The sequence below is a fragment of the Scyliorhinus canicula genome, chromosome 4, assembly GCF_902713615.1.
Source record: "Scyliorhinus canicula chromosome 4, sScyCan1.1, whole genome shotgun sequence".
Lineage (NCBI taxonomy): Eukaryota > Metazoa > Chordata > Chondrichthyes > Carcharhiniformes > Scyliorhinidae > Scyliorhinus > Scyliorhinus canicula.
In genome coordinates, this window is record NC_052149.1 from 226,164,823 (window position 1) to 226,185,416 (window position 20,594).

Genomic DNA, 20,594 nt, shown 5'->3' on the forward strand with positions numbered 1-20,594 from the left:
TGCCACTGGGGAACCCATGGCAGGGGCCCGCCGTTGGCAGGACTGGATAATCCCACCACTGGGAACGGCCAGGGAAGTCTCTGATCTCATGGACAAGATGAGATTGGGAAGGGTATGAGGGAAGATAGGAAAAAAACTTAAGGTATGAGTTCAGGGTTAGGGCAAGAAGAAGCCTTCGAAGAAATGTTGCCTGACAGGTACCCTATACCTAAAATGAAGCCTCATACACAAAGTTGGCTGGGGCTTTAACATACACCAAGTTAGATATGAGTCATATGTATCAGCAGCTGGAGCTGATTGACACTTCCAGTGAGTTTGTCACTATTAACATACATAAGGACCTGCATCATACACTAGATTGCCATTTGGAGTATCCTCTGCTCTTGCCATTTCTCAATACGCTGTGGAGAGCCTATTACAAAATTTGTCTCAGATGATATGCCTAAATTTGGATGATGTTCATCACAGGAGCCACAGAGAGGAGCACCTAACTAACCTGGGGGAGGTTTTAAAAAGGTTCCAGAAAGTGGGAGTAAGATAAAAAGAATGAAATGTGCAGGCATTGAGGTGACTTATTTGATTTTAGAGTGGGTACACAAAGGTTGCATCTGATGGGAAAGAAGATTTGGGCTATTAAGGCAGTACCAGCCCCGAAGAATATCCAAACCCCATTCTTTCCTTGGGATGGTAAATGACTATGGCAGGTTCATTCCAAGCTGGTCTACGATGCTGGCACCTTTATATTCATCATTAATAAAACATCAAAGATGATCCTGGAAAAAGAAGCCTTCAGACAAGTGAAGCAAGCTCTACAATTAACCTGCCTTTTAGTCCACACTGATCCTTCAAAATAAATCATACTCACTTGTGATGCATCTCCTTATCGAATTGGAGCTGTTCTGCTCACATAAAATGAATGAGCGGTCAGAAAGACCCATTGGCTAAGCTTTAAGAACCCTAACTGACGCAGAGAAGGCACATAGATACAGAAAGAGGGTTCAGCTGTTATTTATGGTTTTACGAAAATGCACTAATCTGTTTAAGGCAGGCATTGTACCGTCATCACTGGTCATAAACCCTTACTAGGACTGTGAGAAGATACGGCAATCCCTCCGATAGCGTCTGCAAGGAGACAATGTTGGACTTTATTGTGGGCTGCCTTTGAATACACCTTCCAACACCAGCCAGGGACACAAATATCAAATTCAGGCACCTTGAGCTGTCTCCCGTTGCCCGAAGATGCGTCAACTCCAGCAGTGCCACAAGAAATTATCTTGGCCTTGAATTCCCCGATACATTACCTGTGCCTGTGCAACAGGTCACAAATTGGACTCAAGGGGATCCAATATTATTCAAAGTAAACACCAGATTCTTCATGGGCTGGCGTAATGACAGAACATCTGAACAGCTAAAACCTTTTCAAACAAGGAAAGATGAACTTGCTCTATGGGAGCAAGGGTGACCGTCCCCATGCTTGGCAGGAAGTTGTTACTTGACGCGCCCATCCAAGTGTATCCAAGATGAAAATATTGGCTCGCCGCTACGTTCGGTGGTCTGGGATAGATGCAGACATAGAGAGCACGGTTAAGCAGTGCGACCAATGCCGGTTGCAACAAAAGCTACCATCCGCAACCTCGTCGCAACATTGGGAATGGCCATGTGGGCCAAGGGAGAGACGTTACCATGGGGCAGCATGGTAGCACAGTGGTTAGCACTGTGGCTTCACAGCACCAGGGTCCCAGGTTCCATTTCCCGTTGGGTCATGGTCTGTGCGGAGTCTGCACGTTCTTCCTGTGTCTGCGCGGGTTTCCTCCGGGTGCTCCGGTTTCCTCCCACAGTTCAAAGACGTGCAGGTTAGGTGGATTGGCCATGCTAAATTGCCCTTAGTGTCCGAAAAGTTTAGGAGGGGTTATTGGGTTACGGGGATAGAGTGGAAGTGAGGGCTTAAGTGGGTCGGTGCAGACCCGATGGGCTGAATGGCCTCCTTCTGCACTGTATGTTCTATGTTCTATGTTACAGTTCCTAATTATAGTGAACGCATACTCAAAATGGCTGGATATTTCTGAAATGAAGTCCATGGATCTTTTGCAACAGTGGAAAAGTTAAGGCAAAGTTTTGCCGGACGTGTTGGTTTCAGACAATGGAACAGCATTTACCAGTGAGGAGTTCCAACAAGGGGGTTTAAGAAACCAGTTTCTAATGCAGAAGAGAAGTCAGGAATATTTGGAGAACTCAATACTTCTCTATGTGTGCCTGTCAGATCTGCTGACGAATGAGCATGCCAGTTATAGAAATTCAGGTCTGTGCCCCTTAAAATTAAGGGAGTCATCCCAGCTCTGCATCACTGTCCGTGTGGAGTTTGCACATTCTCCCCGTATTTGTGTGGGTTTCGCCCCCACAACCCAAAGATGTGCAGGGTAGGTGGATTGGCCGCGCTAAATTACCCCTTAATTGGAAAAATGAATTGGGTAATCTAAATTTATTTAAAAATAAATAAATAAAATTAAGGAAGTGGAGACAAGTGAAGACAACCAGGAAGCTGGCCGGGCGAACTGGCTATGATGAGGAAGTGTGATAGTTTTAATGTGGAGTTTGGCATCAAAGATGGGGGTGAGGTTTCTGTTGCAGCAGATCAGTAGCTGCAGAAAGCTGGTACTGTTGGGGTTTTCAAAGTGCAGTTGTATATGAATCGGAGTAGGGTTTTTCCAGAGGCGGATACAGAAGCAGATATGATTGCCTTGGAATGCGGGTAGATAATAATAATATAATAATAATCACTTATTGTCACAAATAGGCTTCAATGAAGTTACTGTGAAAAGCTCCTAGTCGCCACATTCCGGCGCCTGTTCGGTGAGCTGGGACTAGAATTTAACCTGCGCTGCTGGCATTGTTCCGCATTACAAGCCAGCTGCTTAGCCCACTGTGCTAAACCAGTCCCTGGTAGAGAGTGATACAAGAATTGAACAGAGATGACCTCATCTGTGATTGATACAACAGGAGTAACAATTGGAGTAACAAGGCCATGTGAGATGCAAAGGATGAGGGGTGCCCGTGAAAATGGGTCGAGGAGTTTACATGGAGAGAGCGAGTAAGGTCGGAATTCACTCCTGCGGGATTCTCCTGTTCCATTGCAGTGAATGGAGTTTTGACCGAGCACCAAATTCTCCGTCCTCGCTGGGAATGGGTAGCGGGATGAACTCGGAGAATCACGGCCTCAAGAGGATAGAACAGCATTGAGCCCAAGCGGAGAGGAAGAAAAATGAGATCGAGGTCAAAACCACTCGGTGAGAAATCTATTGACGTAGAGAGGAAATGAGCTAAGATATTTCAGTGACAAATTTGTGTTGAATGGAAATTCAGGCAACTCCTGTGACTCACTCCTGCTCCTATTTCTTATCTAGTCTTTAGCTCTTAAACAGCGTTAAGCGGATAACCTTTTTCTAGAATTATCAAACAACCAGAAATGTGAACTTGCGTCTCTCTCCATAGATGCTGCCTGACCCGCTGAGTATTTCCAGCGTTTTCAGTTTCTGTTTCAGATTTCCAGCATCTGCAGTATTTTTCTTTTTTATTCGAGGGATAGTGACACAGGAAGATTTGGATAGACTTATGCTGGTTGCAAGTAAGGAACAGAGAGGAGACAATCGGAGGAAGTCAGAGACCCTGTGGTAGAATGAAGTTGATGTCGGTGGTGTGGAGTCAGCATTGAGCATTAATCAAACTGATGCCTGGGTTTGGAAACAGACGCAGAGCGCAAGTGAGTTGGAAGCTAGGTGAACACTCAGACTGTTGCTTAGTGTTGGTCGCCTTACATGAGGGATATACTTGCTTTAGGGGCAATTCAGAGAAGGTTCACTTATTTAATTCCTAGAATAAAAGGATTATCTCATAAGGAAAGGTCGATGTGGGATTATACTCATTGGAGTTTAGAAGGATGACTGGTGATCTTCCTGAAACAGAAAGGCTTGACAGGGTAGATGCTTTATCTCATGATAGAATCTGGAACTAGGGGCATCGTTTTGTGAGAAGGAGTCTCCCTTTTGAGGTGGAGATGAGCAGGAATGTCTTTTTTTGTTCGTTCATGGGTTCGCTGGTTGGGCCAGCATTTATTTCCCACCCCTAATTGTCCTCGAGAAGGTGGCCGTGAGTTGCCTTCTTGAATGGCTGCAAGTCCCTGGGGTGTAGATAAACTCACAATGCTTCTCTGAGAGAGTCGCTAACCATTAGAATTCTCAACATCAGAGAGCAGTGGAGGCTGCGCCATTGAATACATTGAAGGCTGAGTTCAACAGATTATTGACCAGCAAAGGTGTCAAAGGTTATGGGGGCAGGCAGGAAAGTGGAGAATGCCACAATCAGGTCAGCCATAATCTTACTGACTGGTGGAGCAAGCTCAGGGGGCCAAACAGTCTACTGCCATGTCTTATGCTCCATGGATTGGATTTTTGAAGTATCCACTGCTGGAGGTATCTCAATGGGAATGAGGAACAAAGAGGTGTACAGGAATTATGGCAGTGTTCGGATGGAAGGAAAAGGGGAGAATGAAAGATAATGACATGATTGGAGGTCACCATGAGATTCAGAGGTGACAGAAAACATGGACTTCAACCCAGGAGTGTGAATCTCTAGTCAGGAGCCAAATAAAGCTGAGAAACTAATAGGAGCTACAGGATCGATAGGATATTCATGGGTTCAGCAGGTAACAGCAGTGGAGGGATCTAAGCTCTTTGTTCGACAAAGTTATCATAAAACCCTAAACAATTGAACAACAGGTTAAAGACACGATAGTTGAGTCTTACAGTGCCATCCAGTGAACTCCTGTGCAGTCCAGCGTAGTCCAGTGAATCCCAGTGTAATCCAGTGTTTTCGAGAGAGGTCCAGCGCATTCCAGTGCAGCCCGGTCAGGAAATGGTCCTGATGGTGGAGGTTTCCAGGGATTGGGAAGCTAAATTTGAGCAAAGTATACAAAACAGTGAATGACAGGCTTTGGTATAGCACTCAGCAGATAAAACAGTGGGTGAGAGAATTTCACAAAAGCTTCGGTACTCAAAAAGCAGTTAATAATAAAAAAAAGGAAAGACTTGCATTTATATAGTGCCTGTCACGACCTCAGCAAGTTCCAAAGTGTTTTTCAACCAATGATGTTATTTTGAAGTGCAATCAATGTTGTCACGCAGGAATGATTGGCTACAAAATACCACTCAATTCAGAATACAGCAAATAATTGACCTTAGCACATATCTCGGTACAAAAAATGCTAATGATGGAATACATAAAGTTGTGAAAGATACACTTCAACAATGAATGATATTCTTTGGTACATGCCTTGTACAAAGAACAGGAAATCATGGTCCTCATCATATTCTTCAGTTGATAATAATTCATTGATAGGCTTCAGTATACTCTTCAGTTGATAAAATAATGAATGTTACAAACTTATATTTTCCATGTTTGATTGCAGGATGATAGACTTAAGAATACTCTTCGGTATATAAAACATTAAATTGCAGGCTGAACGTCAGCACATTCCTCAATGCTGAAAACACTGGTTGATAAAAAATGGATATATTTCTTGGCAGGTATAAGCGTGAATGATGTATTTTAGGATTTTCCTCTGTATTGAAAAGATTTAATTTAATTTAATTTAATTTGTCTTAAGAATGGTCATTGATACATGAAATAGTGACACATGCTTGAGTAAATTTCTTATTAAGTAAAAGAGCCACTGCGAGACTCGATTACATACCTTGTTATATAAATCAACAAATGATAGATTCCAGATATTCCTCAGTCTATTACCATTCAACAGTACATCAAACAGTAGGTGAGATTCCCTGGCCTTCCTGCACTGTGTTTCTCCGTGGTGGGCAGGGGTGGCAGGATCTTCTGCTCCCAGCGCTGACAATGGGATTTCCCGTTAAATCCAACCCACACTACTGAGAAACCCGCGGCACATTTACTCCGGTCTGGCTGGCATGAACAGCCGGAAGATCTCGCCCAGTGAATGATAAAATACTACTCGATAGATTAAAAAGTCATTGATAAAGTTTAGCTTAGTCCTTGATACATAAGACAATGAATCATAGGCTTAATGTACTTTTTTAAAAGATTGATTCATGAGATGTGGGCATCGCTAACAAGGTCAGCATTTACTGCCCTGTCCTAATTGCCCTTGAGAAGGTGGTGGTGAGCCGCCTTCTAGAACTGCTGGAGTCCATGAGGTAGGTACACCCACCGTGCTGTTAGGGAGGGGTTTCCCGGATTTTAACCCAGCGAATTTGACGGAATTTTGACAGTGATGGAACGGCGATATATTTCCCAGTCAAGATGATGTGTGGCTTGGAGTGGGAACGTGGATATGTTGTTGTCCCCATGGGCCTTCTGCTATCGGTGGTGGGTTTGGAAGCTGCTGTCAAAGGAGGCATGACAAATTGTCGCAGTGCATCCTGTCGATGATATGCACTGCTGCCACTGGTGGTGAAGGAGGAGGGGATGAATGTTTAAGATGGTGGGCTTGGTGCCAATCGAGTAGGCTTGGTTCTGGATGGTGTTGAGCTTCTTCAGTGTTGTTGGAACTGTGCTCATCCAGGCAAAAGTAAATTATTGCTTTATTCTCCTCACGTGTTCCATGCAGATAGAGGAAGGTTTGAGGGAGTTAGCGATGAGTTACTCACTTCAGAATTTCCAGCCAATGACCTGTTGTCATGGGCACTGAATTTATATGGTTGGTCCAGTTAAGCTTCTGGTCAAAGATAACCCGCAAGAAGTTGATGGGGATTTAGGGGGTGAAATTCAGCTATTGTAACGTTATTGAAAGTCAAGTGGGGGTGATTAGATTCTCATTTGTTGGAGATGGTTCTTGCCTGGTACTTGTGTGGTGCAAATATCCCTCAAGAGGCTCCTTAATTTTTTTGTTTAAGGGCAATTTAGCATGACCAATCCACCTAACCTGCACGTCTTTGGACTGTGGGAGGAAACCGGAGGAAACCCACGCAGACACGGGGAGAACGTGCAGCCTCTGCACAGACAGTGACCCAGCGGGGAATCGAACCTGGGACCCTGGCGCTGCGAAGCCACAGTGCGAGCCACATGTGCTACCGTGCTGCCCAAGAGGCTCCTTGATATATAAACAGTGAGTAATAGGTTGCAATATATTCCTTAGTTAACAACTAGTCAATGGACTTTAGTAGATTCTCACTGTTAGTTTATGTTAAATGGGTTTACATGGTCAAGTATCTCATCTTGCTTTGCTCCAGATTTTTATCCACGGGACAGTTGGGGCTAAAAGGAATCATTTTGCTTTGTGTATATTAAGCATTCAGATAAATGGCTGGACCCCAGGCGTGCGTTCGCTGCTAGTGAAGACAAAGAATTTAGCTGTGCTGTTCGCTAGTGGCGGGATTCTCCACATCCCCCACTCGTCAATAGGATTTCCCATTGACAGCACCCCACGCCACCGGGAAACGCACGGGCAAGAGCATGCTGCCGGCAGGACCAGAGAATCCCGCCGCTGGCAAACAGCCGGAGAATCCCCCTCAAAGGCCGCAGTTGCTCTGATAACAATCTCCCGCAGTAACTGATTGAGTTACTGTCAAAGCGGTCAGACTTATAAAGCTTGGCAAAGATTTGCTTAGACAATAAACATACGAAGGCCAGTCAAAAAAGTGAGTACATTGTGTAAGTACCTCAAGTGTGGTGGCCGCTTGGTGGAACACTCCGTGCTATTCATTCACGCAACATAATGCGATCAAATAACATGGGGACAGTAGATGGCCCCTCCACATGTTTAAGAGTGCTCGCGTTTAATGGTACACCATGAATGATGCATGTTGGATCAGCTTGGAAATTTAATATAATACGACAACAACTTAGATTTATATGGCATCTTTTAAGGTGATAAAATACCCCGAGGCTCTTCACTGATAAATTATAAATTATAGAACAAAATATGACACTGAGCCATAAAAAGAATTATTAGGGTGGTGACTAAAAGCTTGGTCAAAGAGGTAGGTTTTAAGGAACGTCGCAAAGACAGAAAGAAGTAGGGAGATGGCGAGGCAATTTCGGAACGTAGGGTCACCGAATGAATGATGGTGGAATGATTAAAAGCGGGTCAGAATTAGCGGAATACAAGATATCTCTCAGGGTAGGGAGCTGGAGAAGATCAAAGAGATGGTGAGGTGTCAGGCGATGGTGGGGAAGGGGGGATTGAAAACATGGGACACGATCGAACGGCCTCACCACGCCCGACTCAGTGACATGACGAGGCTGTTAAATCTCACGAGAGGCCACTTTGTGATACTCAGAACGCCTTGCGAGATTTCATTAGATCTTGCGAGACATTGCGATCTGATCTCACCCTAGCTGGGCGAGATCCAGATTAACATATTTAAATATGTCCATACCCGATTATCCCGAGGCCCGGGAACTCATTACCTCACCTGGGAGACTTCGCCAGGTCGCTGTTTAGTATTGGTCCACACAATGTGGACCAGGCATAACTGCACCTGGGAAGGTCTCCCAGGCCATTGGAGACCCCCGGGCTGTCGGCTGTAAGCAGAGTGGTACCATGACACTCATCCTGCCACCCGGGCACCTTGGCACTGCCAGCCGAACACTGACACCCTGGCAGTGCCCCCCAGGCACTGCCAGGGTGCCTGGGTGGCACTTCTTGGCTGGTAGGGGCACTGCCAGGGTGCCAGACTGGCATTGCCAAGGTGCCCTGGTGCCAGGTTGCCCATGCCGGCAATTGGGCCCCAGGGGGCCCTGCTCTTAAGAGGTGGGGTGAGGGGGAGCTCGAGGACCCACAAGAGGTAGGTTGGGGGTGGGGGGGTTCGAAGGCCGAGGTAAAGTAGCTGAGGGGTTCAGAGAATGCTTTCCCAATCTCTTCTGTTCTGACCAGCTGAGCACATCAGTGCAGTCAGTAGGGTAAGTGCAGCCTGAGCGGGGGGCGGGGGTTCCTGACCAAGGCCAAAAAAAACAAAGTCCCATTTAATGGGGGCGGGGTTGTTCCCCGTTATTCGTGCCCAAAACAGGACTGTGTTTTTATTTTGTTAAATCGTGCCCAATATCATAGAATTATATAATTTCCAGTGCAGAAGATGGCCGATCGAGTCTGTACCGGCCCTTGGAAAGAGCACCCTACCTCAGCCCACACCTCAACCCTATCCCTACATCTCCACCCTGTAACCCATAACCCCAACTAATCTTTTTTGGACGCTAAGGACAATTTAGCATGGCTAATCCACCTGACCTTCACAGACAGTGACTCAAGCCAGGAATCGAACCTGGGACCCTGGAGCTGTGAGGCAACTGTGCTAACCACTGTGCTACCCCCATAAAATATCAGAATTTAATAATGGAGGCATTGCTAAATCAGATGCTGGGGCAGATCAGGGAGCACGGGGGTGATGGGTGTACTGGATTTGGTGCAAGTTAGGACAAGGAGTGCAGTGCTTTGGATGATTCCAAGTCTAGGGAGGGGAGCATGTTGGGAACCAGACAAGAGTGCCTTAGAATTTGTGTAAGGACCATGTTGAAGCTCATCAATGTACATTAACATTTATATTTCAAACCCTTTGGGCCTGGACTATGCAGAGGTTATTGTCACAGGAATAATAAATCTTTGTTGCCATCTCAACTACAGCGAATCATCTGGCACTCCATACATAATGCAGTGAAAGATAGCTCTTTGTAACACAAAACAGAATGAATGGGAGGACTCTCACTACTTAAAAAACATATTGACTATATTTCTTTGTAAACAGCACAGTGAATGATGCACACTAGTTTATGCCTAAATAACATAAAACTCTGATGAAAAAGGCTTTGTGCTGCTAACCTAAATTGGTTTCTGGCCTGGCCACATTTCAATTTTAAAACACTCATCCTATCTCTCTTACCTTCTGTAGCACTACAACTGTTTGGGATCACTCCATTACTCCACAATTGGTGGCCGTACCTTAGCTGCGTGGGCTCAAGGCTTAAACCTCCCTGAACCTTTTTACTTCTCTACATCTCTCTCCCTCCTCCTTTTAGTTGCGACTTCAAACCTACTTCTTTTATCCAACAAAAATCCTAAAATCGCCAATATGTTAACTTTTGGATGATAATGCTCTTGTGAAGTAACCTTGGGCATATTAATATGTTGAAGGCACAATATAAATGCAAGTTGTTGTTAGTGTGGTCCTCAATAGGTAAAGCCTTAATCCTCAATCGGTAAAACCTTAAATGATAATTTTAATATATTCCTCAGTAGAAAACAAGGAAATTAAATATTTACTATATTTATTGCAACATAAAACAGTAAATAATGATACATTCTTTGGTACAGTAAACAGTGAATAATAAACTTTAATAATTTTATGGTATATAAACAGTGAATTCAGCTTTGGTAAATTCTGCGGTACATACAACTGTAAACAATTGATCTTGGTATATTCCAGTGTACATAAAATGGTGTACAATAGACTTTAATATATTATACGGGTACATAAAATAGTAAATAATAGTTCATGGTATATTCCACATACATAAAACAATTAAATATTTCATGATGTACAGAACAGCAAATAATGGATTTTGGTATATTCTGTGGTACATAAGACAATTAAATAGTGTTTGGTATATTCTGAAGCATATAAAACAGTAAAAATAGATCTGGGTTTATTTCAGGGGACATAAAACAGTGAATAATTGACTTTAGTATATCCTGTGGTACATAACATTATAAAATAGAGGTCTGTCTATTACAGAATATATAAAACAGTGAATAATGGATTTTAGTATATTCCATTATAAATAAACAGTAAATGATAGATTTTAACATATTTTGTGACTGACAAATAAAGCAGCAAGAAATGGAGTTCAGTATATTCCATTGTACATGAGTACAATTTAGGTTACAGACTTGAGTATATTTTGCAGTACATAAAATGTGATAAATATACTTTAGTTTTTTTCAGAGTACATAAATAATGATCCTCATTATTGTATTCTTTTGTCCATAAAACAATAAATAGTAAACTTTAGTGAACACATTCGTACAAAAACAATGGAGTAGAATGCTGTACTGTTCTCTTTGGTGCATTAAACAGTAATTATTGGCTTTAGTATACTCATTAAGTAAATAGTAGGATTTACTGTATTCTTTGGTTAATTAGGCAATGCATTTATTGTACATTTAGTACATTTATTGCTGCTTAAACCATGTCTTGCATGTACACAAATGTACATAAAACAGTGAAAGATAATAGTTGAATTCATGAAAGATTTAATCAAAACCTTCAATATTTTGTTTAGTGCATATTATGGTAGAACACAGATTTTAGCATACTCCTTGGTACGTGAAGCAGTGAAGGATAAGTTTTTGTACACTGACTGGGGTAGTGTACAAAACTGAATAATAGACTTTGGTACACTCTTTGGTAAATCAAAAATTGAATGATAGGCTTTAGTATATCCATTGCAACACAGACAGCAGAGAATATAATTTATTCTTCAAAATTAAGAATAATGTATGATTTGGTATGTTATTGATATTCTAATTGGTACATTAAAGAATTCATGTCAGGCTCAGTCTGTTCCCAGACACTTACAGCAGTGCATAATTGGCACTAGTATACTCCTCAGTACACAATAGTCAATAATCTGCTTTAATATACGCCTCAGCATATAACAGTGGAAATTCAGCTTTGGTAAACTGATGTATAAAATAGTTGATACAAAAACATATATAATATCCATATAAAGCAGCTGAGTTGAATCCTTCAAACAGGCAGCATGGATCCCACCCATTTACCTCTTAGTGATCTCATGACCTCTTGAACTCTCTTCAAAGTTTCGTCAACTTTCCCTTACAGTTTTCATTGACAATCGGTCTTGGTCTTAAGAGTTTACCACTGACTTTTGAGTTGCATTCACAAGAGACCCAGCAGTTTACACCAAGGTCCAAGAAACAGCGTAAGACAGGTTGTCCTGAATTCTTAAAACATTGAATTAAAATATGTAATATATTCCTTTGAACGTAACATGGTAAGAGATAGATATACTTCTTGGCACATGAAAGGGCGAAAGATCGGCTTCAGTACACTGCTTGCTACGTAAATAGTGAAAAATAAACGTTAATATACTCCTTGGTACATAAATTTGTAAATAATTAGCTTTTGTATACATTAAGCAATGATTAATCTTTAGTATACTCCCCGGTACACTAACAAGTGAGTAATAGTTTGCAGTGTACAACTTAGAACATTTAAAAAAATCAACAACAAGATTTGGAATATTTGCTGGTAATGAAAATGGTGAAGGATAGACTTTTGTATATTCCCGGATATATAAAGCAATTCATGATAGGCTTTGGTATATTTCATTATGCAGAGAACAGTAAATAATCAGCTCCATTTTACACCTTGACACCTTTCACATTAAATTAAAATCTTTGATATATTCCTCTGTGTGTAATGCAATGTAAAGTACACTTGTACGTATTTATTGATACATATAATGGAAAAAAGGGCTTTACATCACTCCTCAGGACATATAAAATAGGTGCTATTAATTCCCTGAATACAATTCAGCAATGTAAGATTATATCCCTGACTACATAAGTTGGTGAAAGTTAGGCCGAAATTCTCCGGGGGTTGCGATTCATTTTTCCCTCTGGCAGTGCACACCCGGATTTCCCGGCAGCGTGGGATGTTTACAATGGGAATTCCCTTTGACGAGCAGCGGGAAGACAGAATCCCACCGCCAGCGAACAGCACGCGGCCGAGAAACCCGGGGCTGGCAGACCGGAGGGTCCTGCCGATTGTCTTTAATATACTCATTGGTATGTGAAATACTGGTTGACAAGCTTTAGTATACTTACAGGTGAACAAATCCATGAATAAGAGGCTTCAGTATACCCCTTGGTAAATCAAATAGTGAATGATATAGCTAGATACGTAATAGGCTTTTGTGTACTAATCTGTACATAAAGCAGTCAGTAACAGGATCTATGTGCTTCTTGGCACACAAAAGAGTAAATAACATGCTTTAGAATAAGCCTCCTTATGAACAAAAGTGAATAATTGGCTTGGTCAGTATATAGCAATAATAATTGGCTTAAATACACTTCTCAGTTGATACTAATCAATAATCAACATGAGTATACTAATTGGTATCGGTACTTAAAATAGTCTGCATATAATTGTCATCCATTGGCATATAAAAAAATCCAAGATGGATTTACCAGAAGACTACAGGGACCTCGATCTGTTTATACCCGAATAGTTTTGTACCTTCTTGAACTCTTCAGTTTTTAAAACTTTCCCTTACATTTCTTGCTATTGGTCTCATGCCAGTATTTAGTGTTAGATGTAGTTTTCCACCCTCTTTGGACTGGATTCACAAATGACCCAGCAATATACACTAAGATTGGCTTGAGTAAGGATAGGCTTGAGTATATTCTGAAGTTCATAAAACATTGAATTAATATGTCCCTGAGTCTGCAATACAGTGAACCATAAGCATTAGTATGCGTGAAACCATGAAATAAGAATTTAATGTACTCCTCACTACATAGATTCTGAAAAGCAGGTTTGACTATTCAGCTCAGTATTTAAAACTGCAAACAACAAACTATAATATACTCCTCGGTACATGAAACATTGTTTACCCCTTGGCACATCAAACTGAATAATTAGACTTTAGTATACCTTTTCTGTGACTGCTGACACCCGGTTAAGTAGTGACTTTTCGGGCTTAGTATGCTCCTTATTGCATTGAACAGTAAACATAGATCTTAGAATACTCCTCAGTATATCTAAGAGAATAATATGCTTTAGTATCCTTCTAGGTACATAAAATTGTTGGCTCATAAACATCAAACTAAACCTTCTGGATGAACTTCTCCCACCCCTTCACCATTTCTCCACTTCACCATTTCCACCTTAACAGTTTCATGCCCTCTAGGACTCTGTCTTCAAAGTTTTTACCATTTTCCCTCACAGTTCTCGTTACTATTGGACTCAGTATTTAACATTAGACAAGGTTTTTCAACGGGTTTTGGGTTGTATTCACAAGTGACCAACAGTAAAGGTAGGCTAAATGTTCCTGAATTCAGAATATATTGAATTTAAATTTGTAACATATTCCAGTTTGTAAAAAGATAAGACTTTAGAGTAGTCCTTGGAACACAAAATGGAGACAGGTAGGCTTCAGTATGGTCATTGCTACATAAATGATTGAATATATTACCGTGCTCCTCAATATGTTATGCAATGATTAATAGGCTTTGGTGTACTTTTCAGTAGATAACCCCACAAATAATAGGCTTTTGTGTACTCCTCATGACATGAAACAGTGAATAATAGGCTTCAGTATATTTCTTAGTACATTGAGCAGCGAACAATATTCTTTGATACACTCCTGGGCTCATTATGCAGTAAGTAATTGGTTTTGGAGTACGTCTCGCTACATAAAACAATGGATCATACATTTTAGTATACACCTTGGTACATTAAGCAATGACTTTTCAGTATAGGAGCCAGAATGTGGCGACTAGGAGCTTTTCACAGTAACTTCATTTGAAGCCTACTTGTGACAATAATTGATTTTCATTTAATTTCATTTCATATAAGCTTAAGTACACTCCTCAATACATTATAAATAAAATATTTGTGTATACTTTTGAAATTGATCAGAGAATAATTGGCTTTTGTATACTCCTCAGTATGTTAAAAAGTGAATAATAGACTTTAGTATGAACAAAGTACAAAAGAAAAGTACAGCACAGACTTTAGTGTGCGTTAGTATTCTGGTCCAGAAAGCCAGTTGGTGAAGGATAAAACTAGAGTCAATAGTTTTAGATTTATTTATAGGATTAAACATTGCGAACATACATTTCCTAACCCAAGACCACAGCTTCAACCGGTGTCTATTTATTAGGCCACAGTGAATACCCAGTTAATGCTGATCATCTGCACACAATTAAACACACATAATATACAATTAACACTTAGTGCAATAAGCAATGGATAATAGGTTTTAGTATATATCTTTGTACATGAAGCAGTGAAGAATAATCTTTAAAATATCCCTTGGTACATTAAGTTGTAAGCAATAACTTTAGTGTAACCCATGGTAAATTGAGCAGCAAAAATTTGTTTTAATTTACTTCTCGTACACTAAACAATGAATGAAATGTGTAGTATACTCCTTAGTACAGTAAGCAGTGGAGAATAAGCGTTAGTATATATCTTAGCATATAACAGTGAAAAATAAGTATTAGTATACTCTGCAGTACATAAAACTACGATCATGCTTTAGTATATTGCTTGGTAAGTTAAACAATGTATAGGCTTTAGTTTTTTCTCGGTATTTAACAGTGAATATCCAGTTGTTGTATACGCCTTGCATGAATATGACAGTAAAATATTGACTTTATATATTCTCTGGTACATTAAACAGCGAACAATAGTTTACTTGTTGGTATATTAAGCTGTATATAGTTGGTTTCCGTACACTTAATAGTTGTATATGATGGTGAATAATAGATATTAGTTTGCTCTTTGATGTATTAAGCAATGAATTAGGCTTTAACTTTTTCACCACAATAGCACATTGAATATGTTGCAAAGTCCTTGGTGTACATAATAGTGTACAATTGGCTAAAGTGTCCTTTAGTGAAAAATAAACTTTAATACACTCTTTGGTATCAGTAAGAGAAGAATCAGTTTTAGTATACCTATTGGTAAATAAAATATGCTGAATATCATTCACCATACACCAAGACACCAAAAACAGTGAAAAATAGATACTAATATATTTCTGAATTCAAGAAACACTGAACTTAAAACTTTAATATGATTGTTATGTCATACTTTGAAAATCTACATTAGGGTATTCCTTGGTATGTGAAACTGTGGATGATAGGCTTTAGTATATTCCTCAACACATTAAGCTGCAAATAATAAACTTTAGTATACTCCTCAGCATATAAACACAGAAAAATCAGCTTTAGTATATTATTTGGTACGCAACATAGTTAGCCCATGAACATAAAACGCTGTTATATTAAAAGCAGCCAAGTTGAATCAGCTGGGCAGACAGCACACACCATAAGCTCCAAAAACCCCTTCTCAACCCACCAACAACCCATCATCATTTACATCTTAACACTTTCATACCATCTTGAACTCTGTGTTCAAAACTTTTACAACTTTCCCTTCCAGTTCTTGTTGATTAATGGTGTTAGCATTAGATGGAGTTTACCACTGCCTTAGGATGCATTCACAAGCAACCCTGCCGTGTACACCAAGGTAAATAGAACAGTGAAGGACTGATTTTAATCTATTCGTGAAATCATAGTCCACTGAATTAAAATCTGTAATATACTCCTTAGTACGCAATACAGAAAAATATAGATATCGGAGTGCTCTTTACAACATGAATGGTGAATGTTAAGCTTTAGTATGAGCCGTGGTATGTTAAACAGTGAATAATAGACTTTAGTCCACTCCTCAGTACATAAAACTATGAAAGAATAAGCTTTAATATACTCTTTGGTACATTAAGCTATATATAATAAGCTCTAGTATACACATTGGAATATAACAGTAAATAATCAATTGTATGCTCCTTGATGTATGTGGTAGTGAATAATAGCTTTTAGTTTACTCATTAATATAATAGGCTTTGGTTTGTTCTTTTCAATATTAAGCATTGAAAACATTGTTTAGTGTACACTATATCAAACATTAAATAATTAGTAGTTGTTTACTTCTCAGTGTACCTTAGTGCATAATCAGCTTTAGTATACTTCTTGGTACATGAAGCAATGAATAATAGGTTTTAGTATATCGCCCAATCATGAAAACAGTGAACAATAGCTGCACCATATTTCTCTGTACAATAAACAGTGAATTATCAGCTTGTTTTTACACCTTGACACATAAAACATTGAATTAAAGTCTTTGAAAGATTGCTTCAGGACTAACACATTGCAAAGTAGGCTTTAGTACATTAATTGGTAGATGTAACTGAATAAAAGGCTTTTGAACATTCCTTAAGACATGAAAATTTAATATAAATTGACTCCTAAATCCATAAACCTGAGTTACGATATCTCTTAGTTTGCAATTTAATAAAAGATGGCCAGGAGGGCATTCCTTGGCACATGAAACAGTGAAATATAGGTTCTTACCCACGCCATATACTTTATACTTTAGTATACTCAGTACATTAAGCAGTAAATAAAAGGTTTTATTATACTCTGGTGTTAATTCCAGCAATTGCATGTTGAGGAATAATGAATCTGAAGCTGGCCTGTACCTTAAAGCAGGCTATCTATTTCCAAGACAGCAAAGCAAAGTCACAGACTTTCCCAGTTCTTCCCAGACACTCAGAGTGAACTGGTTTATATACCCTTATACAAATACAATGGTACCCTAATCCTTCCTCATCTGGGGACAGCTGTGTTTAATTACCATTTTAAAAGCATGTATTTCACTGCAACTCAAATTCACGTTGACGCTTGGGACATCAAGCAGCGAAACAGTGAACAATGGGCTTCAGTAAATACATCCATACATCAAGCAATGCATAATATGTTTTAGTATACTCCTCGTTGTATAAGGAATGCTGTATATACCAAGGCACATAAAACTGAAAAATATAAACAGCAAATAATAGATTTTTGTCTACACCTCGGTACAGTGACTAATAACTTTTAGTCGACTGTTTGGTACATTGAACAGTGATTAACAGCCATATGTGTTTGACTTGGCACATCAAACAGTGAAAAAAAAACATTACTATACTCCTCACTATGTATCAAAAGTCGATAATTGCCTTTAGTATATTTGTTCATTATTATACTATTAACGATGGACATTTTTAAATCTCTCTATTCATTAAACGATGAATCATTTTACACTTTGTGCATAAAACATTTCATTATGATTTTTAATATATTCCTTCATATTTAATACAATGATACATAGACTTTAGCATACTTATTGGTACATGTAACCGAATAAAGTCTTTAGAATATTCCTCAGGGCATAAAGCAGTGAAACAGTGACTTTAATATATTTCTGAATTCATTAAACCGTGAATTAAGATTCTATCACTCAGTACGTATAATATTGAAAGATAGGCACTTGTGGAGTCTGTGAGATCAAAATAATGGATGGTAAATTTTAGTAAAGATATTGAGGTATGAAACAGTGAATGATCCTCTCCAGAATATCCATTGATACATAAAACAGTTAACGATCAGCTTTAATATACTCCTTGGTAATTGAGCAGTGAATAACAGGCTTAAGTATACCCCTTGCTTCGTTAAACATTGAATACAAGACTTTAGCAAACCACTCAGTAGTTGAGCAATAAGCAAGAAGTATTAATATGTCCTTCAGTACATTACACACTCAATAATAGGCTTTAGTATACTCCTTTGTACACTAAGGAGTCAATAATAGGTTTTTCTATATTCCTTGGTACATTAAGCAGTGTATAATATTCATTGGCATACTCTCTTGTATGTTAAGCAGTAAATAAGAGGCTTTAGTATAACATCACACATAAAACACAACAGATTTGGTACATAGTAAGATAGTTAAAATAGTGAAAGGTAGATTTCAATATACTCCTAAATTAATAAAACATTGAATTACAACATGGCCCTTAATAGGGTGAACCTACTAGTACACTCCTCATTAAAGAAAGCAGTGAATAGTAGGCTATAGTATGCTTCCTCAGTATATTGAGTAGTAAATAGTAAGTTTAATATTCATATCAGTCCATTTAGCAGTAATTAATACGCATTAGTATACGTCTTGGCTTGTTATACAGTGAATAATGGTCTTCAGTATTCCCGCCGGTACTTAAGCATTGAATGAAAGGCCAATCAGCAGATTAAACAACGAATAATAAGTGTTTGTATGCCCCTCAAAGCGTAAAACAGTGAATAATTGGCTTTTGTTTACTCATTGGTACATAAAACATGAAGAATAACCTTTGGGATATACCAAGGCACATAATACAGTTAAAGTTAGATTTTAGTATACTCCTGAATTAAAAAAAAACATTGAATTAAAATCTTTAATATATTCCCTCACAGGAAGCACAATAATGAATGGTATATGGTACGCAGTATATTAAGGTATATTGGTTATATTATTAATAGACACACCACAATTGCGCGTGGGTAGGAAGTGCGCCCTCTGCAGCAAATACAGCCATATTTATTGGTATCTGAAACACTGACTGATATGCTTCAGCATATTCTCTGGTACATAAAACAATTAACGATGTTGTATACTCAAACATTCATAGATAGTGAATGACAGGTTTGAGCATATTGCTTGTTATGCCTACGGCGAATTATAACTTCAATATGCTCAACATAATTTAAAACTGGGAACATTAAGTGTTATACTCCTCATTGCATAAACAGTGTAAGATGCAATAGTATAATCCGCAGTCCATTATGCAATGAATAACAGGCCCTAATACACTCCAAGATATATATACAAGTGAATAAGAGTCTTTAGTATGCTCATTGCAACATAAACCATGTGGAATGGCTTTCACAATACAACAAGGTATGTACACTCCTGAATACTCCTGAATGATTAAACATTGAACTAATATCTTTAAAGTATTCTTTAGTATCTTAGACGGCAAAAGATAGGCAATCGTGTACTTGTGGCTACCTGAAACAGTGGTACACTATGGTATACCCCTCACTACATAAAGCTGTGAGTAATAGGTGTTAGTATATTCTCACTACATTATTCAGTGAATAATTAACATACGTGTCACTCTTGATCAACAAATAATTGAAGATAGAAGATAAGCTTTAGTATACCTATTGGTACCTGAATCTCTGCATGGTATGTTTCCATAAGCTCATGCTTCTTTAAACAGTGAATGATCCAATTTAGTGTACACCAACATACTTGGACAGTGACTGATAGGCTTCAATATACTCATTGAAATGTACAACTGGGAATGCTAAGCTTTGTTATACACCACAATGCACAAACAGTAAATAAAGTGCTTTAGTATACTTCTCAGTACATTAAACAGTAAATAATAGTATATTTAAGTTTTAATAATTGGCTTTAGTGTACTCATTGCTACGGAAAACATGCAGTGTGAACCAAGCTACATAATAGTGAAAGATAGATTTCAATATATTCCTCAAGTAATAAAACATCACATTAACCTTTAATATATTCTATGGTGCCTTATATGGTAAAGGCTAGGTATTAGCACATGCCTTAATATTTGAATCCAATGCATTATTATACCGATTATTACATAAAATACTGAGTAATTGTCTTTCATGTACCCTGTGGTATATGAGACAGTGCATAATATGTTTTGGTATACCAAGGTACATTAAGCTACACATGATAGGCTTCAATATACTTAAGAAAACATTAAGCAGTTAATAATATGGTTCAATAAAGTTTCAATACTTCAAATATGAATATTTCACTAGTATATTCCCCCATACATTTAACAGTATACTCCTTGTTGATAGATAGTGAATGGGGGACTTCAATATACGAAACAACTTGACTAACCACCTTGGTGCATAG

The 20,594-nt window shown here is 39.0% G+C and overlaps 1 protein-coding gene across 5 annotated transcripts in view; it reads right to left on the reverse strand.

Annotated features, from left to right (window-relative positions):
* gria1a (glutamate receptor, ionotropic, AMPA 1a) overlaps positions 1-20,594 on the reverse strand; it is a 243,974-nt gene that overhangs the window by 57,191 nt on the left and 166,189 nt on the right. Inside the window, exon 12 of one of the 5 annotated variants that reach the window (XM_038796183.1) lies at positions 4,800-4,945. The exons of the other annotated variants lie outside the window; for them this stretch is intronic. Coding sequence (XP_038652111.1) covers positions 4,800-4,945 — 146 coding nt within the window. The remainder of the gene's footprint in view (positions 1-4,799; positions 4,946-20,594) is intronic. 5 annotated transcript variants of the gene reach the window in all.